Consider the following 27,353-nt stretch of genomic DNA (forward strand, 5'->3'; position numbering starts at 1 on the left):
CGCCCCCCACCCCCCGTCTGTGTTTGTGTGTGTGTGTGTGTGTGTGTGTGTGTGTGTGTGTATGAGTGTGAGTCTGAATTCAGGCACAGCTGGCATCATCATCCTGTAACCTGTTCTGCTCTGGTTCATATTTGCGAATGTACTCGCATGAACTGAGCACCTGGACAAGGTCAGACAGACAAGGGGTAGAACAGTGCAGCCTGCTGGTCTGCTGTGCATTGTCTCATTTTCTCTGTGCTTCTGCTGCTCATACAGGATATTAAGGACTTCCATCCTATTTTGGGAAGTGCAGCTCTGCGTTCCTGGAGAGAAACACTTCTTAACCATCTCCTCGCTAGCGCAGTGCACTCTTGGCCAGTTGGCAGCCATGAAAAGTGTGCCAAAGGACGAGCTGAGATGCCAGGGCAGAAGAGGAGTAAATTCTTAGTGGATATGTGATATGATCCACAGCCCAGATGGAAAATTATCTTTTTTGACCATTTCAGCAAGACTCTTTTGGAGATCGAAGACAACATCATATTATTTTTAATTGTTTTGGAAGAATACAATCAATCTGCAGCTGACTGAAAAAGTTTTATCCCCCTCCTCCTCCTCCTTCCAGCCTCCTCTACATCCAGACTCCTGCGGAAGAGACCAACAGAATCCCTCGTGGCCTACAAGCTCTGCTTCTTAATCACATTTGCAGATATGTTGGATGATATCATGCAGCAGCCACACCATTACACGTCGGCCATGTGAATAAAACAATTTAAAGGATATAAAGGAAGAAGTGCGCGCTCTCGGCGCAGCGCAGCATCAGCACCAGCATCCGATGCGCGTCCCCGCTCCGGTAGAGGCTGCCCGAGATCCCGGGAAGAGGAGTTGGAGCTGCGCGAGTTAAAGTTGGGCTAAAGGGGGGTGAGAGGATGCTGCAGATAAATCTACGATCTAATTAACATAGCCTATACGGAGAAACGTGTCCTAAGTGAAGGATGACTTGCAAAATACTGAGCATATGCCTCTTATTTTTGGGTTTTCAACATTGCTCATCACGTAAGTCTTGTGAAACAGCAATTGTTCATCTATTATCGGCTGCTAGAATATGATTAAAAGTGTTTTACATGCCTTATCTGTATACTGTTTAGCGTCTGATAAGTTGCAGGATAACATTTGGTAATAAAATACCACTGGAGGGCCAAATGTAGCCTGGGGTGTTGTTGGGATCTTTGAAGGGCAACATACGGTGCGATAAAAACCAGACAGCCCTAAAACACGGACCATTAAATTTCACTGCTTGTCTTGACTGTTGTAATATCAGTGGAGCATTATTTTTGTTGGCTTACAGAAAAAAGTGTAGAAGCAAACCGCGTCGGTCCTGCGGAAGGTGCGCACGGCGTTCCCCATCGCTCTGAACTGTCTGCATTGCAGTGCTTTCTCTCATCCTGCACGCAAGTTTCTGCACCGGGTGGCTGCAACTCGCCACTTCTTTGCAAATCACGATTCTGCTCGAGGGGTCTGTTCTGCTGTTTCTAAAAATCTCCAATTCGACTTCGACTGTGAATATCGAAGCGATTGTTGCAGAAAATCCGGTTTGCAAAGTGGCGGCTGGGAGAGCAGCGTCCTGACCGGGACCAGCCCACTGCAGTACTTTTTTTTTTTGGGAAGCCTGTGTTCCCTGCCATCACCTGTCCATGACGCCCTGCATGCCGCACACGACGGGCGCCACTTCACCTGGCAGGGAGCTCAGTACTGCAGAGATCAATGAGGCAGTCATGTGCTGGGTGTAGTTGGACAGAGGTGGGGATGTGTTTGGGGCGAAAATTGGTTTAGGGGAAACGAGCCATCCACCACAGGGCTTGTGTGCATACTAATAAGCTTTAAGCGTGATGTCAGTGATCTCAGAGGGTCTTGACTGTTTATTAACCCCATACAGACAACGCGTTGCATGACTCATTAATTTTGATATGAGTGGGAGATCAAGGAAGAGGGATGCATTGTCATCTGACTTCTGGATAGTTAAGAATGTGACATTTAGGATCAGAAGCGACAGCCAGCCATCACTGTTGGTAATATGTCTGAGGATTAAACACAGCATACAACTGATTATCTAAAGGCATAATTCTGCATTATTTCCTTGTATTTTGGTGAAACAAAAGCTGAAAGGTAGAGTAATCTGGATTTGTCCCAGCTGTTTGTAAACGCACCACTAAGAAAGTTTGTGTGTCTCATTCCCAGGACGTCAAATATTGATATTTTGGGTTGTTAAAGCATTCTGAGCACAGAGAAATAATGAGAAATATAGGCAGAGGGCAGAGTCTCTGCAGATACAGCCACCACCACTTGAATTATGTTTCTGAGTCTGTACTACACATTTTTGTTGCATTTTATGCCTTTAACCATGTTTACATTAATAGTAGTGGGTGTTAATAGAAGTGGATCCACTTTACATAAATATTGTGTACCTTTCTGAGCTTTTTCTGTTGATTTAATGCAGATAAATCATGTTCCTGTCAGGTATTGTGTATTGTTTGAAGATAAATCAAGTTTATTGATGAAAAGTGGCTTGTTTATGATGCTCACATGGTATGCTGGGAAGGGAATGGTTCTGTTGCTGTAATGTTAGTGTTAAGAGAATTTCAAGGTGAATGTACAAGAACGAGAAAGATTCAAACCCTTATTGGATCATTGAATGCTAACCAGTGAGTGGGAGCGTGTGGGATTGGTCAGTACATTATCACAGGCCTGGATGACTGTATATCTGCTGTGTAGAAGTGCACAGCAGAACTATGCCAGATTAAAATGGAGCCTCAGATCCCAGAGCACAGTGATGCAACCTTGGGTGGAGCTGAGACTCACTCTCCAGAGTGTGTGCGTGTTTGAATTATACAGTAAGAGTGTGATGCATATGTATAGATCTCAAGTTTATGCTTTGTGGATTCTGTCATGGTCAGCAGCTGAAGCAGCAGGAGACTGGCTGTTCGGTGCATGTGAGGGGAATTGATATCCGGTCTGTGAGGAAACTTTGCAGTTTTGTACTTTTAGACAGAAAAATCAAGCTGTTTGAGATCTGAATTTATGTCAAAATGTGATGCATGGCTTGTGTTTTTATCCCCGGCAGTGGTCAGAAACCAGAAGTGGGACCATTTGTTCAAAGAGCTGGGCAAAAAAAAAAAAAAAAAAAAGCAAGACAAAAAATATGACTGCAGGACACAAAAGAGAAATGTCTGCACACCATCTGGCTCCAAATAAAGAGCTAAATTTTCTATTAAGGCCACATATTTGTCCACATGATCTTTCTGCCGGACGGGCAGAAGTGACAGGCTTGGAGAACATCTTGTAAACAGAAACATTGCCTTAAAAGAGAAGTAAGCCAAGCCGATATTATTGGCCTGCCATTGGTCTAACACAGCAAAATCAGTCTATACTGGTATGGACATGTATTTTGTCCAGTATGCACCGATATGACAACTTCTTTACAGAACATGTTGCAGTTTTTTTTTCTTCTCACTTTATAGGCACCATTTTGGATAATTACGTTTATTGTTAATCTGTATAATATTCGGCCTCTGTTACATATCTTTGTCACAAGAGTTTGATAACCACACTTAAGAGACCGCTGCAAAAGAAGTGTCTATGTATATGTTGAATATCCTGTATAGAGTTGGGTGACATTAAGACTTTATTAATGATAATGATATGATGAATGATATACTGATAAGTTTATTGATACTGTTGTTGATACTATTTGTTATAATTTTGCAGAAATAAGTTAAACTGTTTCTTGAGTTATTGCATTTAGCTGCATTTTCAATAAATTTAATAAAGTAAGCCCACACATATCAGGAGCTTATCAATATTTTGGTACTAAGTCAGGAACCAGTTTATATATCCATCCCTACTGATATTGATATATCAGTAGGATATAGATATTGGCATTGTTTTATTCCACAATATTGGTATCGGCATTGGCCCTGAAAATCCAGTATCAGTCTGTCTCTAGTGCAGACCTTTCCGCTTTGTGTCCTGCAGTAGTCAGACACCACCCACTGTGATGCCTGCCTGGTTATGAATGATTTATCAAACCCCCTGTTACAGAACATGCTATACTTTTATTGTACTATGTGCTCTTCTGATGTAGTATTTTTGGATACAACACTGGTGGACATCTGAATTCAGCTGCACACGTAAGGGATGCAGTCTGAATCCTCAGCTGCTGCACACATGACAGGCCACTGACAGCCAGAGGAGGTGCTGCTCTGCATACTGTATGCATCCAGCAGTAATGATGTGTCAGCCCAGACAGAGCAGCCTACACTTACAGCAGACTGATGATTCAGCAAGTGTGGTGCTAGATCTCCACACAGCCTCACCGATCCCCACATCCCCTTAATGATAAATGAAGAAAGAGGCTACTCTGTGTGGTGCAGAGAAGGGAGGGGTGGTGGGAAGCAGGATCACAAGGAGAGGGGTGAAAAACCCGGTGACTAAATGCTCTGCACAGCCTCAGGTACACTTTAGCTACTGCAACATGACAACGCCCACTTATGCAGGGAGAGGTAGAGAGAGGCAGAGAAGTAAAAAATAGCAAGATGATGATAAGGGGGGGAGTATGAGGTAATGGGACGCAGCGAGAGCAGGGGAGAGCTTGATGCTTTTTGGAGTTGGGATGGAGATAAAGAGCGAGGACTCAGAGTGCGTGAAAGGAAGCGAGATGTTGAATTGGTAGGGGGGTAGAGAGCGTGACAGTCTTGCCATAAGGAGGAGCTGAGTTGCCTGAGGTAACCTGCTGTAGTCTGGGATGGGGCTGCTCTCCACATTTAAAGTCAAATTCCTTTCCTTTTAATTCTAATTGGGGATTAAAACAGATCGATATACATTATGCCATTAGCAGCAAATTAACTTTCCCTGTGTAACTGCAGCACAAAGCTTCTAAATATTTTGGCTTGTAGAGCCATTTGAGCAGCGTATCACATGAAATGGCTCTACAGGGTAATAATGGAGCGATGCACCAGAGATCTGTTTTAATTGTGTGCAGCATAGCAGGGATTTCCATGTGGCAAAGATGGTTAGGAAGACTTTTAGAGAGAGAGACAGAGGCACAAAGTCAAGGTCACATTTCCCTTGCTCAGCACATTCCCTCCACCTGAGTGTGCAGCGTGTCCTTGCATGAAAGGTGACAGAACTCATGCTCATGTGACTAAATCTATTATTACCAGCTGAGGCAGAAAAAGGTGTATTTGTGCTGTATCATGGCTCATGCACTGGTGGACTGATCAATAAAACGTGATAAAATGCCCTCTAAGGTGCCCTTCCAGTGGACGAAACAATATGAAAATGCCCTCTAGCTTAGAAAGCCATTTTAGTCGACACAACATGTGTCCTTCTAGTGGAGAAAACGTGAAGTGCCTTCTAGTGTGCTGTTCCAGTGGACAAAATTTGGAAACGTGTCCCCAAGAGTGGCCCAGTGTCCAAGATAACATGAGAAAGTGCCCACTTGGGTGCCCTTCCATTTCAGAAAATGTGGAAAAATGCCCTCTAATGTGGTCTTTCAGTGGACAAAACATGACAAAATGTGCCACATACAGCTGGAGTCCTTTTTATTTATTCACCCCTGCTCCTCAGTCTGCTAATGGGCTTGTGTATGTTTATTTTCAGTAGTGTAGTGAATAAAAGCTCTCTGCTCCCTTAGTTCTGCAGTTTTTGCTCTGATCGCTTAAGAACTTGTTTAAAATTTGAGCACATTAAGCAGTACCCTTCCTTGGCTTGCTCCATCTGTAGCCTGCATACTAATTCTATTAATGTGTCCTGCTTTCAGCTGCTGTCTGGTGTCTTTTCTCCTGTGCTCTGTGACCTCTGTGACCGTAAAAACAGGAATAACAAAGCCTGGACTCCTGTTTACCAGCAAACAGCTCCAAACGTTTAGACATGATTATACTGATAAGGGAGGAGGCAGAGGGAGTTTCATTTATCTTCCTTCTTTTTTAGTTGATCCTGAACACACTGATTAAAATATTCAGATTTCTACAACCTACATACCTTCATTTACTATCTGCATATCCTTATATTCAAATAAAACCCAGTGGATCTATATTTTGTCTCTATCTATATTAAATCTCTTGGGAGAATTAAAGAGCATACTTACTTAAAATGCGACACCGTTTCTCTTGCAGCTCGAGGTGAGGGCATCGAGCATTTATCCTCAGCTGTGACACAGGCAAGATTAGGTAGAATTATGGTCAGTTTTAATAGCCGTGGGCTTGGTAGCAGATGGGTCATGGTCCTATCAGTCTTATATCCACAGAAAAGCAGCTCAATATGACAAAGCAACAGTTTAAATTTCCTGCCCACTAAACTGCATTTACTTTTGAAAATAATTGCACAGGAACATACAGACATGAAGGCACTGGTGAGTGTGGGGTGGTGGTGGTTATGGTGGGGTAAATCGTAGCAAAATATAAAATGATAAATGTCGTCTAAAGTGCCCTAATGTCCAAGATGACATGCTAATTTGTCCTCTAGGGTGCTCTTCCAATAGACAAAACATGATATTGTCCTCTAGGGTTCCCATCCAGTGGACAAAATTTAATAAAGTGGCCTCTATGGTGGTAACCAGTCTTTTTTCAGTGGAGAAAACACGATTGTGCATCATGATTTATGGTGTGTGGGTGCCACACTACATGCATGCGATGCCCTTTTTTCTGCCCCCGCCCATCAGACAGCCCAAGTCCACCACTGCATGCAGGGACCGACAGGAACACACACTCACAAAGCCATTCGTGTGATGCTGGTTGATTTCTATTCTGTCTCTGCATCACTGAATGACACAGGATCCATTTTTGTACTCCTTTGAAATATGAAGGCGGTGTTGTGTAACAGCATGACGTTTACAACTGTTGATCTCAGAGATTCTCAGTAGCTGTTAGTCTCATACTTTACTGCTAGTCCCACACAACCTGTGAAGACATGAATACGCAAAGATGATGGACTGTGCTGTACAGTAGAACATGAATCACTATCTGTATACCTTTACCAGCTGAAAGACTAAATGTGTTCGTGCTACGCCTTGAATTTAATTGGATTGATCTGGTCAAATTTGGATTTTATGTCTCACGAAGCATGCACTAGCCTCTAATTAAACTCCAAATGGTCTCTTCTTATCTAGCTGTGCAGCTGTGCCAGCCTTTGTTGCCCAGAACGGTATCATTTTGAAAGCGATGTGTGAGCACTGCATTATGAGCTGACCGTCTTAATAAGTCTTGACCTTGGTGTCTCTTTCTTATTTTTCCCTGCAGATGAATGTGTGGATCCGTTGGTCTCTGGGCTCTATGCCTCCTCCTTCCTGGCCTCATCCAGATATAATTTTCTTTACTCTGCCAATTTTGCCAAACTGTATGGTAAGTCCCTAATTGTAGCATTGAGTTCATCCATGATTTCACACCGTACATTGTGTTGATGTTTTAACTTATCATAGTGTTACTAATTCATTCAACCTTTATTTTAACTGTGAAATACACTGAGCTAGAGATCTCATTAATTCTGTGGGTGAGTAATAATATTAATAACGGCTATGGTCAATTTAGGTGTACAGGCAAAGAAAATTACCTTTAAAAGACAGCAACAATAGATTTTAGATTATTTGTATGTGCACTCAGAGTCGGGGGATCCTTAAACTCCTTGGATATCTTGAGAAATATATAAATATAGTCAGGAAATCTGCTAACTTTCTTGTTTGTTATCTATTGATATAAGCCTTTGTTATGAGCTAGAATTACCTAAATAATTTAGTGTTTTATTGGGTAATCACATCTGCAACTATGCTGAATGCTTTTACAATCCCAGACAATAGACAGTACCTGCTCATAAGAATCTCCCTTGCCAAATTTGGCTGCCACAAATTCAGTGACTGACTGGGATAAAAAAAAAGGCCCTGGCATTTATGACAAATCAAAGTGAAACTGGAAACCCACACTACAGAATGAAGTGAACTATCCAGTAAAAAATCACACAAGCAATAATTTATTCTCTCATAAAACAGATGAATCACTTTCAGGTATAAGTCTGGCAAAGCAATGGACAAAGCATATATTGTTCACTCTTGCCTTCAGATACTATAAGAAGAGAAATGACACTCTCGAATTACTGTGAAAAGATTGCCTCTGCGCTTGTGAGGTGCCTCACAGGACGCACAGGCGCCAGACTATAAAACAGCAGATTACAACCAGGCCTGCTGCTACCATTGAGGTCACAGAGGTAATGTCCTCACTGATTTTTCTGGGCCTTTTTTTAAAAAAAAAATAAAAATATATATGTAATTTGTAAATTGTTAAATAAATTGCTAAATTCAATAGCGAATGTCCAAAATAAATATTTTGCATGTATGTGGAGTCAGACGAGAGACGAGAATTACATTTCCAGTATTTTATGTCATATTTTAAAGAGCATACTATGTATTAATCAATTTAAAAACATGTCTATGTATGTTTTCATCCATTTTATGGGACTTGAATCTGTGGGTAAGTTTTTTTTTTGTTTTTTTTTTGCAAAGAATAAGGTTAAATCAAATTGTAATTTTCCAAGCAAAAAAAAAAAATTCAGCACCTCTTTCTTCCTTTGTACACAACAAAACATTTTTGCTGGGTGTGGAAACTACAATTATCTGGCCACCCTACAAACAGGGTAGTATAGTACAATTTCTATTTGTGTGTTGGCACTGATATTATTTTCTAAATGATTATTGGATCCCCTCCTAGTAGAGACAAAGTTCAGCTGCACTAATCCACATACTCAAATGTGTTTGAACTTCAGCATCCCATCTGAGCTGCAATACAACCACTAGCTTATAGCTACACTATATTACACAACCACAGCAATTTGGGTTTATCTCTAGTAGCTTAGCTGGTAAAAATGAAGAGGAATTCTCTTTTCTTTCTAACCTCATCAATCATGTTGTTTCAGTCCACTTTTAAGACCACTTTTTGAGTTACCATAACTTATCCAAGCATCAAGCATTAAGGCCTCCACAGTCGTTTTGTTCCTTGATGATAAAAGACTTTTTGCCAGTAAATCATCCGTCTTTAACTTGACAGTCTATCATTAGCAACACAGGTATCATGGTAAAAGATGTTTGGCTAGTTTTTAGGGGTTGGTATAATGTGTTTTGGGCTAAAATAAGTAATTTCAAATAAAATTATTAAAAAATAAAATCATTGAGAAGTTTCTTATGTAATCAAACATTCATCTTTTTTGTTTTTGAGCGGCCTAGCAGCCCACAGCTCGGGTGGCTCTTCTGGCATTTGCCCGCCTTGCCAGATGGTCAATCCATCACTGCATAAATCACGGGTTCAGCTGAGGTTACAATTGCTTTGGTTGTGATTTCCTCCCTGTCAGGCTGTATTTGCCACCCTTTATATCAAATATTCCTCTTTCATGCTTTCAGGCAGCAGCGGTTGGTCCCCATCTCCGAGGGACAGACAGCCATGGCTGCAGGTAGACCTGGGCAGGAAGTATCGCCTGCGGGCCATCGCCACCCAGGGGACCTTCAACTCGTATGACTGGATCACCAAGTACACCCTGCTCTATGGAGACCGCCCAGACTCCTGGACGCCGTACATCATGAAAGGAGGAAACTCTGTAGGTGTCACTGATCCAGGATGGCTGGGGTGGGATGAGGGCCACAACGAGGATGAGCCGAGGATTAACTAGTCAAACGTAATCTTTACAGCTGATTCTCCAGTCAGTGGGTGTTCCATTATGTTCATTGTCGCTGGCACAGAAACAAAGACGGCAAAGCATATTATCTCGCTCAGCACTGACAAAGCTAATCTCATCATCAGTTCATCTCCAGTCCCTTAATAAGGCGTTAACACCATTGCGGTGACTCAATAACTCTCTCATCCTCTTTCTCGGTTCAATCTGTTTGCAGACGCTGCCTGGAAACTGGAATTATTATCAGGTGAAGAGGAATGTCTTCCATTACGCCTTTACTGCTAAACACATTCGTCTGCTTCCTCTGGCGTGGAACACGGAGAACGGAGGGAAGATCGGCGTGAGGCTGGAGCTGTTTGGCTGCTCTTATGGTAAAAATGACTGATGGACTCAACTTGGGGATTTACTGCCTCTGATTCACGTCCAGGGACGTTCTACAATCCCGGCGCTTAATCACATTTGATAACATGACACTAAATCCAAGTGCTAAATATACTACAATATGTTCTCAATTAATAAATGACTAAGCTCAGAATCACCTGATTTATACTCAGGAAGATTGTACTGTACACCAGCTAAATGTCAACACATCTGAACAGCTACAGAAAATGCAGTCTGCCTGAGCTTCCTTGAGTCTGGGCAGGTGGGGTTGGGGAAAACAACTCGCCCTAACCATAGATTTTACATTTTAATATACCATATATGAGTCCAACTTACTATTTGGACTGCAGGACTCATTTTTGCACTCACAGTTGCTACATATTGCTAATTTCAAATGTATAAGCTAATACGCCATCACACACATTAACTTTGATTGACATCTCGAATATAAATCATCTGTAGAGATTTTGGAAATAGTGAATAACCCAGTTTGAAATTTTCTCTGCAGACTCCTATGTGCTACAGTACAACGGGGATGACTCAGTGGTCTACATGTACCCGGACAGAAGGTCCCGTACACTACAGGACCACATTGCCATAAACTTCAAGACTCTGGAGCAGGATGGTCTGCTCTTACACAGTGAGGGGATTCAAGGAGACCTCTTCACCCTGGAGCTCAAGAAAGGCCGTCTTTACCTGCACATCAGCCTAGGTATGGTTGTTTGTTGGATAAATGAAGTTGAGAATATTTTTGGAATGCTTTTATTATACAGATATGACCACAGGGGCATCCCACAATGTTGAAATTTATGGAAAGGATCTTATTGAGCTTTGAGTATAAAACCTGGCGTATTGGCACATCTGACAGTGATATCCATCTCAGAAAGAAGGAGGCTTTTCTCCATCCTGAAATGAGGCCGAGTTGTCTCTGAAGGAAATCTCAGTATCACTGGTTGGATTATTGACTGGAGCCCTTCAGTTCTTTTCCAGCATTGTCTTGCTGAAATAAGCAGGGACATCTTTGAAAGAAATGCTGTCTGGATGGCAGCTTGCGTACCTTTTACCTTGATGTGACAGTTAGCCGTGCCATGAACACTATTACACCCCTATACCATTACAGATGCTGGCTTTTCTGGATGGTCTTTTTCTTCTTTAGCCCGAGGAACACGGCATAATGTTTTCTGAGAACAATCTGAAATGTGGACTTAGAGCACATCACGCTTTTCCACTTTGCGTCAGTCCAACTCAGCTGAGCTTGGGGGAAGTCTACAGCGTTTGTGGACTTCACTTCCTTTATTGAGAAAAAATATGCATATTCTCTCTGTTTTAAATTATTTAGAATCATTTTTAACATTTCTTCTTAATGTTACTTCCTCCTGTCCCTGCTCTCTTATTTATCAGGAAGCAGTGTGGTACACAAAGTCGATGGGCGAACCACACTGACTGCTGGCAGCCTTCTTGATAATCTACACTGGCACTATGTCACCATCAAGCGCGTTGGTCGACAGGTGAACTTCACAGTGGACAGTCAGACAGTGACAGCCATCTGTAATGGAGAGTTTACACACCTGGATCTGGATAAAAAGGTACCTCATAGATGGCTCATGTATGCTGCAATAACATGAAATATGTATACAGAAGGCTACACTAAGTTAAAGGTATACTATGCAGGACTTTCAAAAACAGTGTTTAGACTCATGAAAAAATAATCCTTCTCAGTCATAGACTAGAAGTGTGCACTGGCGTCTATATCTGCAGAGACCCTGCCCTATATCTTTATATTTTGTGGTGTTTGGGATGTTTGTGGGTGAGGGTGGGACTCTATAAAAGCATAGTGACCAATGGTTATAGCTCTGTCTCTCTCCTGTGCTCTCTGTCTGTGAGAGCTGCAGAGAGAGCTACACACATGCTTACACATGGGGAAAAAAGCAGCCTTAGTTTTGTATTTATTTACAGTGTGAATTCATTCTCTCTATGACAATAACTAATTGCCTTCTTATCTTTCTCCTAGTTATATGTAGGAGGCGTCATAGAACCCAATATGCCTCACCTGCCGACCACACCAAATTTCCGTGGCTGCCTGGAGAATGTCTTCATCAATGGCATCAACATCATCGAAAAGGCAAAGAAAGAAGATTCTGACGTCCACATCCCGCGAAAGGTAGGACTGCAAACCATTATACACCATTCTAGTAATAATATAAGTTTCTGATGATCATAATTAAACAACATTACTTTATTTGTTCCATGCATCCTTCTAATACAATAAGATGTAATGGAAATGTTTTCTCTGTTACTGATAAGGTCTGATTTGTCTTTCTTCCCCCAGAAAAAGATGCATTTTGCTTGCAGGGACATCCTGCTCAAACCGATGACTTTTGCTGGGCCCAACAACTACCTGCAGGTACCGGGCTTCTTCAGGAGGCCTCGTATGTTTGTCAAGTTCAAGTTCCGCTCATGGGACTACACAGGACTGCTAATGTTCACAAGATTTGCTGATGACCTGGGTGCCCTTGAGCTGGGCCTAAGCGAGGGACAGATCAATGTCACGATATTCCAGCCCGGCAAAAAGAAGCTCCAGTTTGCTGCAGGTGGGCTTAAGCAATTTTTGGCTTTGTCAAATATGACAGTGCTTAAAGCTGAATGCAAATGACAGTTTTCTAAGGCTTGCACCCTTGCTGTTGCAATGTCTTTTGAGATCTCTGTTCTGCACAGCACCTCTTACTATTGTTGTTACTGTTATTATTATGTCTGCAGCACTTATTATAGTCCCAGTGTGTAGAAACTCCACAGTTTGGCCAATCTGCCATGCCTAGTTATGAATCCTAAGTTATCAGCAGACAGGGTTTAGCTAACAGTCAATTTTGGATAAATGGTGTGCACTGTGCATGTTCTGTGTATGGAATCTGATTGCCTGGCATTTCTTCATTCTCTAGGGTACAGGCTAAATGATGGTTACTGGCATACAGTGGATTTGGCAGCCAGAGACAACCTGCTGACCCTCACAATTGATGAGGAAGAGGGATCCCCGCTAAAGATCACCAACCCTTTCACGATTCGCACAGGAGACCGCTACTTTTTTGGAGGTGAGGTGATGACTTGATGACTTGATAACTCCGGAAGTCAACTCACAAATCTGTACTGTTCAACTCGTATGTTTGCTTTCTCGCACTCAGGATGTCCGAAAACTAATAACACAATAAGGAAGTGTGAGACCAAGTTGAACCGCTTCCATGGTTGCATGCAGCATATCTTTATAGACAATGAACAGCTGGACATCGACATTATTCTGCAACGACAGTGGGGGCGCTATGCTGAGCTGTTGCTGGGCACGTGTGGCATCACTGACAGGTAAGAAATATCACCTAATTTACAAGCGGTAGCAAAAAGCATACACATATAATTTCCTTAAAATTGCTATAGAGAGTGTTTAACTTGTTACGAAACAGACACAAATGACACCATCCACCAGCTCTTTAATGGTGTTGTCAAAATGCTGTGATCTCATTCAAGATATTTGTGAAGCGTTTCTGAATTGTGAGTCTTTAGAGTGAGACATTTCTGTAGAGCTGATGGCATTTATCACCTTGTGGTAAGTTTCTCCTCATAAAAGCTTATCGAAAGGCTCTCAACAAGAAACAGATAGCACAGAAAATAGAGAATGTGGAAATGAAACAAAAGAATACGTCACACTTAGGTTAGTCTCATTTCTTGTAAAATACTCAGTATAAGCAAATCTTTTGTTTACAGATGTACTCCAAATCCGTGTGAACATGAAGGCAGATGCATCCAGTCCTGGGATGACTTTATCTGTCTGTGTGAGAACACAGGCTATAAAGGAGAAGTTTGTCACATGTGTAAGTGCCGTCTGGTAGTCGTATCACTATAATAAGTGTTTCTTTACAGGTAATTACACTTGGCTCATGCCATATTTCTTCCTAATGATAACAAATTGATCATCTCACTTCTAAAACAGCTGTTTATAAAGAATCATGCGAGGCGTACAGACTCAGTGGCAAGTATTGGTCTGGAAACTACACCATCGATCCTGATCTCAGTGGGCCGCTGAAGCCATTTGAAGTGTACTGCAAAATGAAGTGTAAGTAATCACTGTAGCTAATAAAATACAGCTTCATCAGCAATGTGCTTAGTTTTTTTCTGGATCCTCTGTGGGCTGTTGATGAAAAGTTGGAAAGTGAGTAGTCAGGTCATCATGTTCTTGTAATGAGAAATGTGTGCTGAGATTTCATGGGAAATCAAAGGGATTATAAAACAAGATGGGGCCAGCTGTTTCTATGTGTGCGTGTCAGTGTGGGTATGTGTTAGAAAGGTGCGCATCTTCTTATCTAACCTTTCTGGTGACATTCTAATCAGACATGAAATCACTTCTGATCCCTTTCATTTTACCTGCATTAATACTGCATCGCCTGTCTGGGGAACGGCTGTTCGGGGCATGCGCCCGTTCAGTCGGAACTGGCTGATTGCTCGGCTCCCGGTACAGCTGCTTGCAGTGTTCTTAAGAACTGCTCATCCAGTCGCATTCAACAGGACACTCTTTTGCGTCTTCAGCAATACAACTACCAAATGTGACATTGATCTGATGAACAGTTCTTGAGATTTGCAAAGGACAGTCATACACACATACATAAATACATACTCACCATCTATAAGGGGGCAGTGAGTTTTATGTCCTCTCCAAAATTAAAGATAGGGATGCAACGCCCCGACAATCCTGCGACCACTGCCGTTTGAAAGGACTGCAAAGATATAGCATATGCTAAATCATTATTAATAATGAATTTACATGATGAGGTGTAGAGTGTAGCCTAAAACCAGAGGTCTCCAGATGGCAGTTCAGAACTGTGTAGAGTAACAAACATGTTGCAACAATGACAAACACATGGCCGTAGTAAGTGGTCGCAGACACTGTAATCCTCTAGATAAAATTTTGTTGTGTCACCATCTGGCAAAATTGCACCCAGTTCAACACTGCACTCCCCAGCAATACACTTGCCAAGAGTGAAGTTCATCGGGTGATAGTTAGATTATTCCCTCCATCTTCCTCTGATCATATTTAATGACTATGACCTACATCTGTCATGCCCCTTGCAGCATATAAAGCTTGGACAGTGATTATGCATGACCGAGTGGACGGTACCAAAGTGAGTGGGAGTTCAATAGACCAACCGTATATAGGAGATGTCAACTACTGGAACGCCTCCTGGGATGGCGTCACTGCTCTGGCAAACACCTCCATGTACTGTGAGCAGTGGATCGACTACTCCTGCTACAAATCCCGTCTCCTCAACACACCCAGTAAGTGGCATTAGTCAGTCTATTAAACTGGCAGTTTGCTCATGGAAAGCAAGAAAAATAGGAAACTTAACTGGCACAATGTTTTTTTCAAAACAGATGGAAGACCTTTCGGTTACTGGATTGGGCGTGACAATGTGAGTCACTATTACTGGGGTGGAACATTCAGAGAGGTCCAAAAGTGCGGCTGCGCTATCAACCAAACATGCACAGATCCCAAGTTTCAATGCAACTGTGATGCTGATTATAGACAATGGTAAGTGAGGGATACCTTGAACAGGTTTTAGTCTGTACCTGTAACACTGATGATGAAGTCTTAATATGTTCACTGTGGCTTTCCAGGTACTCAGATAAAGGCTACTTGGACTTCAGGGACCATCTGCCGGTGAGGAAGGTGGTTGTTGGAGACACCAACAGGACTGGCTCAGAGGCACAGTTCACCGTCGGGCCACTCCGCTGCCACGGCGACAGTGAGTTTAAAAACTGTGGATTGTGGTCATACCTTAGACTGTATATAAAGATGGACAATGCTCTCCACTTCCTACCACTGTACAAAAATAAAGCTAAAATATCCTGGATATGGATCTTATGCTGCTGATGTCATTTGGAGCCAGAGGCTGTGCAGTAGTCAGAGTTAATGCTGTGGTCTCAAGGGCTTGCCTGGCTGGTTCAGCTGTCAATCATGAAATGAAACCCCCTTTTTAATGGCTCCATGCCGGTGACAGTTTTGGCTGGAGGCATTATGTCTTTGGGTCATCTGTCCATCAGTCCCACTCTTGTGAAAGCGATATCTCAGGAATGCCTTAAGGGAATTTCTTCAAACTTGGCACAAACATCCACCAGGTCTCAGAACAGCTAAGAATTTGGTGGTCAATGGTTGAGGTCACTTTCTTCTCACAAAACAATCTTTTTAGCCATAACCCAAGAACTGATGATCATACTTCACAGTTGTTCAGACAATGTGTGTGATGTGGTGATTATGACACAGTTTCACACAGCTGTTTAAGAGGTTCTGCTGGGAAGTGATGATTTTCTTTACCCAAAAGGTCAGAGATCAACTTGACGGCAACGTCATAATGTCCTGGAAACACTTTTTTTATCCATCATTCAACACCATGGCTCAGGAACAAAAGAAGAAATTGTGACCATATTTCACAGTTGGTCGGGAAATTAACTGGTGACACATTTGACTCAAAGGTCAAAGGTAATTGTGACTTTAAGATAGGTTTTTAGCCATGATAATGAATTAAGTGACTACAGACACACACGCTGACGAAGATGTCACCAGCACAGTATGGGCTTTCAAATTAAATTTTGAGCGTCATCACGATCATGTTAAGAATACAGTACAGCTCATAAGCTGTGTACCCAATACACCCAAGATAATCCTTCATTATTCAGTTCAAAAACATATGTATTTACTCTAATCATGCATTTGTCATATCAGTACAATGATAACTTGCACCTATCCAAAAAATACACAATATAAATTATATGTGATGTAAGGTCCTAATAATTGCAAAATCTCTAATAATGGAATAGTCATTAGTTTTGATAGATGTCTTTGAATTAATAGCTGACTAATGCAGTAAGCTATCTCTACTGTTGGCCATGCATGCATACTGTGGTATGACATGCATGACGGATACAGGTTACAGAAGAACAGTGTAGATAACATGAAATTACAGTTAGATATAAAAGATACAGTTCATTATCATTACCAACGAACACAGCACTGACCACTTTCAGAATAAAGGCCTGATAATTGTTCAACAGTAATCAAAATTATATCTTTGAATCTTTTATACATTTTAATTGCAGTATTGCTAAGTGTTTATAATGGCCTTGTGGGCCACATGGGACCTTTCAGTGGGCTGCATCCGGCCATATTTTGCCCAAGTCTGTTTTGGCCCATGTCCCATCTGCTAACAAGGAGTGGGTTGGATTTATGACCTGCATCCAGACACCAGTGGCGATCAGAATATTCTGGCTTTTGGTGAGCCTGTTGGCCATGTTTATATGTGTCATGGTGTCTCAAAGTGATGTTCAGTGTTGTCAAAGGGCTGAGAGATTGTTTTTTTTTAATATATATATATATTTCAATGTTTTCTACAGGAAACATCTGGAACACCATAGCCTTTACCAAGCCCACCTATATAACCTTCCCCACCTTCAGGCCTGGCTCCAGCGCTGACATCTCCTTTCACTTCAAAACCTATCGTGACCACGGCGTCTTCCTGGAGAACTCAGACGACCAACTTCGAAACTTCATACGGATAGAGCTGAATAGTGAGTTGACTCTTCTGCAAACAGGGAGCTATTCTCTTCATACAACTGAAAGATTGTTAATTTTAGTCTTTCTATGTCTTCTTTCCTCTTCCAGCCACCCATAACCTTGTATTTGTCTTTATGGTTGGTGATGGCATCATCAATGTGACACTACGCTCCCCTGTGCCACTCAATGATAATGAGTGGCACTTTGTGCAGGCTGAGATTAATGTGAAACTGGCCCGGATCAAGGTTGATTACCAGCCATGGGCTGTTACGCGTTTTCCAGGTCAGACCTTCGTCACCATGAAGTTTACACATCCTATCCTTGTAGGTAGGTTGCTTTAGGTAAACTTGAAACTGGAAGGACATACAGTACATTTAATGTGTCCTCTCTAAACACTGAATGAAGATGAATAACCACTGATAAAAGTATTCTTTGCATTAGGTGCAGCCAACCGCACCCTGAGACCTTTCTTGGGGTGTCTTCGAGGGTTACGGATGAACGGTGTTCCTCTTGATCTAGAGGGAAAAGTAAACGAAGAACAGGGTATAAGGAGGAACTGTACGGGACAGTGTCTCAATGCCACCATACCATGCCGAAACAGCGGCCAGTGTATGGAGGGTTATGCCTCCTACACTTGTGACTGTAACAACACAGCTTTTGATGGCTTCTACTGCCACAAAGGTGAGTTCATGCACGTTTCTTCAAACTTCTTTAAAGCCCTGACATCATCTGCAAACATACTTTTGAACAGATCTAGATACCTAACTCCACACTGTTCTTTTCTAAGACATTGGAGCTTACTTTGAAATTGGCTCGTGGCTGAGATACAACATACGAAAGAAGCCTATATCAGATGAAGCAGCCTGGGCCAACTGGATCGACCCACACTATGACAACTTCAGCCTCGGCTACAACGACACGGCGGACGACATAGAGTTCAGTTTCAGCACCGTTCACAAGCCAGCCGTGTTGCTCTACATCAGCTCCTTTGTCCAAGACTACATTGCTGTCATCTTGAAGACTGACGGTAGGAGAAGCTCAGAATCTCGTCTGAGAATGTGAAAGCTCGACTCACATTTGTAGGACAGCAGATTCATTTTAGGCACTGATTAGAGACACAGAATCTCACAGAACTACCTCTGTTATTGATGTAATGCAATTATTCATGCTGTTGATGTCTTTTGTGTCCTCTCTTCCTGCAGGCAGTGTAGATCTGAGGTATAAACTGGGGCTCATAACACACAAGTACCAGCTGACTCACAGAAACCTGGCAGATGGATACCCGCACTACATCAACATAACCAGACACAACAGAACCATCAAAACACAGGTTCATGCTCTCTTTCACCGTGTAAACTCGTCTGGTATCAGTTGTTCTGTGGTTTGTTATTGTCAGTGAAATAATGTACTGTGTCATGAAAAATCAGTTGGGTTGTGCACCCATCTAAGGAAAACTTTACAAAATAGAGCCTAAATTTTTTGAAATGACAAAAAAACAGTGATCTGTGAATTTTAACCCATCCTGAAAGGAATAGTTTGACTTGCTGACTCTTATGAATAGCTGAAGCCATCACCCAATTAGCTTAGCTTAGCATAAAGACTGGAAACAGGGCAAAACACCTAGCTTTGCTCTAAATGTAACAAAATCCACCTATCAGCACCTCCAAACTCACTATGTGGATTTTGTGACCTTTGGACAGGCTAGCAATTTCCCTTTCCAGTCTTCATGCTAAGCTAAGCTAACTTGTTGCTAACTGTAGGTTCAGATTTAACATACAGACATGAGGGTGGTTTCTTGGCAAGAAATTTACTCAGCTTAGTTGTCTATTATAAAACTCTTAAATAACTTTTTCCTTAAATACATTAATAACTTACTACCTAACTACAGCTACTCCAAATTTCTGCAGGTGTTTTTTAGTAAATGTTCACAAAAACGTTTGACCTTTTAAAACAACTTAAATATACCCTTCAGTGATGACACGGGGCTCAGGGTCTCTGAAAATTGATGGTTATCATGTATGTTTGCTTACCAACATATTGAACTCTATTGTATTAGTGTAATTTAAAAATATAGGACATAATATTTTGTAAAAATTGCAACACAGTGTTTGTTCAACTCAAAACAACCGCAGATCATCATAACTGAGAATAATAATGGTTATCGTACTGTTGCAATCCTTATTTGTAGATATTTGCTGTTTTATTTTTGTAGTTATTTCTGTTTGTGGTATTGAAGTCATTTATATACTTACTTTTGTTTTTATTGTAATGAATTAATTCTGCTGGTTAGATGAGGTGTGTAACTTATTTTCCCTCACCCACAGGTTGACTACATGGAACCCATCGTGGAAAAGATAACTTTGGTGGAGGACGCAAGGTTTGATTCTCCGAAGTCCATGTTCCTCGGCCGAGTGATGGGTAAAAATCTAATTTACCACTTGTTGATGAGAGCATGTAGCCTTGCCTCTATACAGCATTATTAATACGTTCATTATTTTTAGTGGGAATTTTATTGATGTTATGTTGTTTCCGTCTGCTCTTTCAGAGGTTGGTGACATCGACTATGACATTCAGAGACATAATGCTCCAGGCTTCATAGGCTGCATATCTGGGGTGAGATACAATGTTTATGCCCCTTTAAAAGCCTTCTTCCGTCCAAATGAAACGGACCCTCCGGTAGCGACACAAGGGTACGTCTCGGAGTCCAACTGTGGCGCTTTCCCTCCTGTCCTGGGTTATGTACCATGGGAGGTAGACCCGTGGTTTACCGGCATAGGTGAGTTTATGACCCATTATGCATCAGCACAGAAAGAGAAAATTATGTTGTCCTCATCCACTTATATGTGTGCCTCTTCCTTTCAGAATATTTTTATATTCATGATGACCTCGGGTTGTTTTGGATAACAGGTAAGATGAAATATTCTTCTCTTCTTTAATCCTTTTGAATGGTTTCTGAATTGCTGCGTTCAAAAATAAGACCAGCAATGTGACATTTATCCTCATTTTGAAGCACTGCTTCGGTCCCTCGTTTTGGTTTTACTCAGTATTTCCCTCATGTCCCAGATAACACGAATCAGCCGTTTGAAATTCTCTTTACTTTTTCGCTGAAATCCTCTAATCCCAAATTAGAGCAGGGTTGTCAGATTCGAGTGTGGGCTTTTGGGTGTTTGTTCAAGAGTCTGACTGCAGGCTCAAATTTATTACATGTGGGACAAAACTGAAAAAAACTGCTTATAGAAAATAAACAGCCAGCTTTATTATTATGCATAGGAGCAGATTATCTTTCTAATCAACTTAAGCCTGCCAGTGATATGAATATAAGTAATCTGTCTTTGCAACAGATACGATATATAAACCGAAAACTAGAATTTTTCAGTCACCTTTAAATGTCGGTTACGCACTTAGACTTATAATACTCATCTAGAAATATATAATTTACAATGAGTACAATAACTTTAACAGTATTAAGCCTCTATTCCCATATAACCACAAAAGCAATTTCAAAATTAATCTGCAATGACAATTGAACAATCATGCAAAAGCAATGGGCAATGAAAAAAAGGAAAAAGAGATTATGATCTAAGGAGAGACAATACGATATTGTAGTAGGTATAAAAATTGTATATTTGATATAATTAAATTTAAGAAAGCTGCTATTTTCTAGATATAAAACAAAGAGCGATCATATTAGAAATAGCACAGCTGAGTAGTTGAGAAATGAGTATATTAAAACAGAAGCATGAAACTGATGCTGAAATATGACAAATGTGTTTTTCCCTGTGTATCTATGGATTTCTTGAAAACATCAATATTTAATATACTCTCTTCACCTATTTAATGCCCATGATAACTCTGCACTTTACGACTAGAGGACATGTTGAGTGTCGAGGCCAGAGCGACGGCCTGCAGCACGGCGTTACAGATGAGGGAAAAAATGAGAGCAGGTCCCCCTGTTGAACAGGAGAGGCTGCAGTCTCAGGATTAAACTGCAGCACAGAGACTCTCTGCTCCATCCCCGTCTGAGACCTTTACCGGATCAGCTATATTTAGTCCGCATGCGGGCTCGGCTTACTGTTCATCATTGATAGATGCTTCAGCTTAATAGATCATTGAGACTCAGAGGTATTATGCTAATGCAGGACATCAGTATTTCGTCTAAGACTGGTGCACCATTCAGGCACCTCAACAATGGTCGCCCCTGGTTATCAGACATCATCCCTGTCTGATTTACTGCTCAGGATAAAGTGGTTATGACTGAGAAATTACACCACTTGTTTTAAATGTAGCTGATAAAACATAATGGCCAATTGTGTCGGTGAAGAAATCCTGGCACGATACTGAAGACAAATGTTTTTCCTTCATGTGTCAACATCACTTTGGTAACACTTAATTGTAAGGGTGCATTAATTATCAGAAGAAGAATTAATAGAATCTCATGCATGGCTTAATGCAACAGTAATGTGGCAAATAAAGCAACAGTAATATGTTTTAATCGTCATGATTTCTGAGTTATTAATGAAGCTCAGCTCTCAGTCTGTAGTTAAAGCAACAGATATGATTAAATGGGAATTATTGTTATTAGTTCATCATGTTTGTGCCACTGTCACTGATAAAAAACATAAATAGTGGCATAATTGTGAAATTACATGTACATGTAAGCAGTTGCTGCTTACGCATACAAGATACATATAAACTTTCATTTCCTAACTAAGTAACTGATAATAAAGTCATGAAGATGCATTGCTTATAAAATGTATGTAATGTTCATGTTGGTTACATACTTATTTATTTAACAGAATAAATGAGCACTGTTGTGTCCCTTTTTACCCTGCAGATTTACCTAAAAGAAGAGATGAACATCATTAATAACTCAGAGACCACGATGACTGAAATACTTTAGTTGTTGCATTGATTAACATATTGTTCTTGCATAAAATGCATGTATGAAATACTGCTGATTCTTGTACTTTCCTGATAATTCTTGAACTACAACATGAGTGAATTCATGCTCTTTCATGTATGCATTCGTGACAATAAATGTACCACTACTATAAAGTTATTACCATCACTTTAAGTAACATCTTTACCTCCTTGCTGCTCTACGCTCTGTGTTAGTTGCAGTACATCTTTGTAACAGCATCAACAGCATCGATCCATTCTCTTCTCTATACACATTTATTGAGGATATGAACCTGAGGGGCCGAAGCCTTTCCCAGCATGCATTATCAGAAACACACCAACACTGTGCCAGTCCATTACACTGTGAACACACTGAGTGACAAACAAACACACACCTACAGGCAGTTTAATGTCTCCAGTTCACCTGACCTGCATTCGTTGGACTGTGACAGGAAACCCAAGCAAATGCAGGGGGAACATTAAAACGAAAGTGAGACAGGACAAGGTCTGAAACTTAAGTCGTGAAGCAACAGCTTGAGACACTAAACATGAATTCTGGTTGTAGCTGCCAAGGTCACAGTCTTATAAGACACTAGTGCGGCGCCCGTTCAAAATAAACCTGTTGGGAATGGGATGATTTCTTGGCCTTGCTGCTTGCAGCTTTCTCCAGAACTTCTGATTCAGACACTTCACACTCGACACTGACTATGCAGGATTACCAATCATTAAAACTCAAATTAGATGATGCCTCATTAGCTAAAAACAGCGCAGTTGAGAGAGAAAGTTATCTTGAAAAACTACTCCGGTTCACTTCAAGTGTTTGTGCAGAGCAGTAATCATGTGACGATAAGACATTTTTCATTTACAGAGCTAACAGAGAACCATATACTTCAGTCTCTTTCTAAAATTCTGCCGCACTTTAGATGATCGTGAATGAGGTTTTCTGGCTGCCGTTTATTGGGTGCAGCCATCTTTGAGACGTCATGATCAATGCCTTGCACCTGTTCATTCAAAATTGATTAATATTGAACGTTTCAGACATCCAAATTGCACTAAATTCGACTCCACATTTCCTTGGGTGCCCAGAAACACACCAGCCAAGTGTGAAGTAGATCAGATGGTTCTCAAGATGGGCGAAATTACATACATGCAGACAGACAAACAGAGATTCCACGGTCTATAGTTAGATGTGGCGACAACAATGACTTTTTTGTGCTTGATAACGACACAGTCCATGGTACTTTGCGCATACAAACACCATAGCAACTGCATACACAGACAGTACTGTGCGTTTGACTTATTTAGAGAAACACAAGTGCCAATAAACAGCTTTCACTATAATTGATGGGCAGAGCAGCCATATTGGATTTAGAGATCTGGGTTGGTGAGGTTCCTCCAGCTTTCAGAGTCAGACATGTGATTACAGGGGGCGTTCCAGTTGAAATTTCCAACTGGGATTGCTGAAATTCCGACTCCCCAGTTTAAATGAAACACACCATTAGACTCTAAATGGAGATTTTGTAACGCTGGGGTGTCTGCCCTGAGTAGCAGCATGATGAATCCCCTGTTGGGAGTCCAGACACTGGTGGCAGCGGCGGCGGCTGATGACTCTGCTGACACTGATGGGCTGATGAGACCGATGAAATGATGAAGCTAATGAATCTGAGAAGACTGGGTGGTGATGGGGAAGTGGAGGGGCGCACATAACAGCCAAATGAATATACCAAAGGCAGACACAGAATCTTATTTTAAAAAGACAGCAGCAAAATGATGTAGGTGTGTCGCTGTGCTAGTGGATAGATGTGACCAGCTGATGAGAACAGCTGATATCACAATTTACAGAGGAAACAAATACCACATAGTGCTGGCCAGTCTGTTTCAAACAGGTGAAGTGAGGGACTGGACTAGATACAAAACACATAGCACCAAAGATGTTGCAGAAACACAAAGGCAGTATTCACTTAAAGCAAACGTGGATGACGTAGTTATTCTGTGTGCACAGAGGAAGGTGGTCCTGGCACCGGATTATTGATAGTATCTGCCCAAAATTCACCACTTTGGATGATGTAATGTGACAATATAGCGTTGAAAATTTGGTCAAACAGTGCTTGCTCCTCATCAGTGTCTGTAGGAGCCTTTTTGCAGATTAACTGGATGTGCTATTTTTATCCTTCAGTGATTGTCATCCTGGCGTTGCTGCTGCTCCTCGGAGGCCTGTACAGCATCTACGTATACGCGTATCAGCAGAAGGGCAGCTACCGAACCAACGAACCCAAGAACCTGGAGTCACCGAGCAGCTCCAGGCCGCTGACCGAGACCTTGAGGAGAGAAAAAAAGAACCTCCCAGAAATTGAAGAGGAGTTCAGGAGCGATTAGCATCACAGGACCTTTGGGACGGCGGGTGGGGTTTGACTGAGGGTTAGGGAGAGGGAAATAGCACTTACAACAACCACAGATACCTGTATTTTGTTTTCTAATTATGTTGTTCTTTTTTTGTTGTTGTTGTTGTTTATTTTGGTTTGTGTTTCATTTGTCCGGGTTGAGCGGGATCTGATGCCTGGTGCTCTACATAGTACATATTTTGGTAAGAGTTAGAAGTTCACATCAAGCCCCATGTTGCGTGAGTAGCCAACAAGTCTCACACTGTATTGCAGGGTGAAATACTGAAGTGCCTCATCTGAGAAAGCTTGACCTGAAGTAACCATAATAGCTTATTCAGATAGGGTTTTGATTTGACACTGTGGGATCAGTGCCCGGTTGCATAAAACCTTGACTTAAATTTTCATCTAAGGAAGCCTTAGGAAAAATCAGTTGCATAAATCAACATTTCAAATTAACAGGAGTTTAAAAACAGTCCATTTAAGTGAAATTATTTGTGGAAAATCAGACAATGGCTGAATTTATAGTGATCAAAGAGGAGGAAGCGATACCAAGATGTATTCTTCAGAACAGGGAGTAAAGATTTAATGTTAGCCCAAGCTACTCTGTAGCTAGTTAGCCAAATGTTAACATAACTTTTGCCAATCTCCTTTCCTGCTGTCGCACTAATATTGTCATATTTCTTTTGCAGATTGATTTTGTCAGTTACTTCTTGCCACATCTTCTTATACATTCTCATCATCTTTGTCTTTTTCTTTTCTCTTTGTTGTTCATTTACATAGGCTAACAAAGTGTATTAGCTAAGCTAGCTAATACGACGTGAGAAGAGCGTTCACATGGACTCTTCTTGTAAACTCGTTTAACACAACCTCATTTGAGGACACCATTTGTCTGTTATGTTGTTAATGCATTGCCTTGTGGGATATATTTGCCCGCATAGTGTCCGATACTTGCATACTGCAATATTTCTATGGAAACAGTATGATTTCATACTAGGGTTTTGGACATTCTAAAAAGAAACCTCATATACTGTTTTAGCGTACTAAATAGCATATTAGTATGGAATTTCAGAAGAAGGCAAGCTAAGAGGCTTTATGCAACTCTCCTAAGTGTTTGCTTAGGTGAAAAAAAAGTTTGAAACTTAAGATGGTTTATGCAACTGGGCGCAGGATTTTAAGGGATATTTAATTATAGTTGGAACATCATTTTAAAGAATTCAGGCTTTTATTGATTGATTTTTTTTCCCCTGAGCCATTTTTGAGACCGATTAAAGCCACCAATATCTTACTGTATAGACTTATTGCCATCTAAAATATACCTTTTGATGACAATCTCTCATGGAGCCAATTTTGACTTCATAGCTCGTAATCCATCATGGGTTTGAGCCGTGAACTGGTGAACTACACCAAACTCCAGATCGCTGAAACAAAACTGGTGTCTGTGAATAAAAACAACCAACCGAAGAGAGAACACAAGCATGGAGCTTTGAGATGTTAAGCTTTGAGATGATGCCTAAGATAAAGATTGTAAGAGGTATATACGCTTATATTTGTTGTATTGCAGCCTATAACAGTGCATTACCTATACAGAATGGCACATGTAAGTGGTCCAGAATTGCCATAGTGTCAGTAGATAGCAGCTTTTGCCGATCACAGTATGCTCAGATTCCTAATGCATTATCAACTATGACGGGAAATGAGAGTGTGATGATGTGTACCTCTAAGTGTGAGAGCTAACAGACTGTCAGGGTGCTGCAGAATCAAAATAAAAGCTGAGGTGATGAAGTTGGCCAGGGACAGGATTACCTAAATATCCAAGTTCTCATTCCCTCTGTCTTACTTCTGGTTGCTTATGTTACGGTCAAGCTACCAATAGCTTGGTGCTACAGAGTGTTTGACTTGGCAGACATATCGAACGACAAAAGAAATCAGTCTTCTCACAATCCTTTCATCCCTGACAAGAAAAATAATAATAATAATAATAACAAGTATTTTTCAGGAAACAGCTGCTCCGGACGGCCACTTGGAGAAGCACACATGTAAACACACGTGAACACACACAGTAACATATGTACAGAGGACCACGAGAGTGTAAATGCTAATCTTTTACTTCACACTTGCTTGAATATTTTTGCATAATGCTGTAGGACAGTAGCCGACCGCGCTGTCATCGCTGCTGCTGCTGCTTGTTTAGCTGCTTTCAGTGGAAAGTTTGAAAAATTTTACCTACATGTATTTGTCTCATGAAATTTCCTCCTCTGGCAAAGAGGAAATTTCGTTTGATGTGTGGTGCAACCAAAGCTTAGAGCTCCCATCAGTCACTGCAGCTCTCCTCAACACTAAAGCACTGTTGTGTATGTGAAAAAAAAAGGCATTTGTAACATATTAGCTATGCATTTGTAGAGCATGACTGCACTTTGCTG

At 41.2% G+C, this 27,353-nt stretch overlaps 1 protein-coding gene across 1 annotated transcript; it reads left to right on the forward strand.

Annotated features, from left to right (window-relative positions):
- Positions 1–158: 158 nt before the first annotated feature.
- cntnap1 (contactin associated protein 1) lies at positions 159–25,453 on the forward strand. The gene is made up of 24 exons (XM_084744562.1): positions 159–1,032; positions 7,272–7,373; positions 9,416–9,609; positions 9,902–10,055; positions 10,574–10,777; positions 11,467–11,651; positions 12,077–12,226; positions 12,395–12,656; positions 13,002–13,151; positions 13,242–13,416; positions 13,816–13,922; positions 14,042–14,164; positions 15,178–15,381; positions 15,478–15,634; positions 15,721–15,848; positions 17,494–17,667; positions 17,762–17,980; positions 18,095–18,334; positions 18,441–18,680; positions 18,856–18,983; positions 19,978–20,071; positions 20,199–20,429; positions 20,516–20,560; positions 24,729–25,453. The coding sequence occupies exons 1-24, from the start codon at positions 972–974 to the stop codon at positions 24,926–24,928; spliced, it is 3,927 nt and encodes a 1,308-aa protein (XP_084600688.1). The 5' UTR covers positions 159–971; the 3' UTR covers positions 24,929–25,453.
- The last annotated feature ends 1,900 nt before the right edge of the window (positions 25,454–27,353 follow it).

Source organism: Lutjanus erythropterus, chromosome 19 (assembly GCF_056507025.1).
Source record: "Lutjanus erythropterus isolate fLutEry1 chromosome 19, fLutEry1.hap2, whole genome shotgun sequence".
Taxonomy (NCBI): domain Eukaryota; kingdom Metazoa; phylum Chordata; class Actinopteri; order Lutjaniformes; family Lutjanidae; genus Lutjanus; species Lutjanus erythropterus.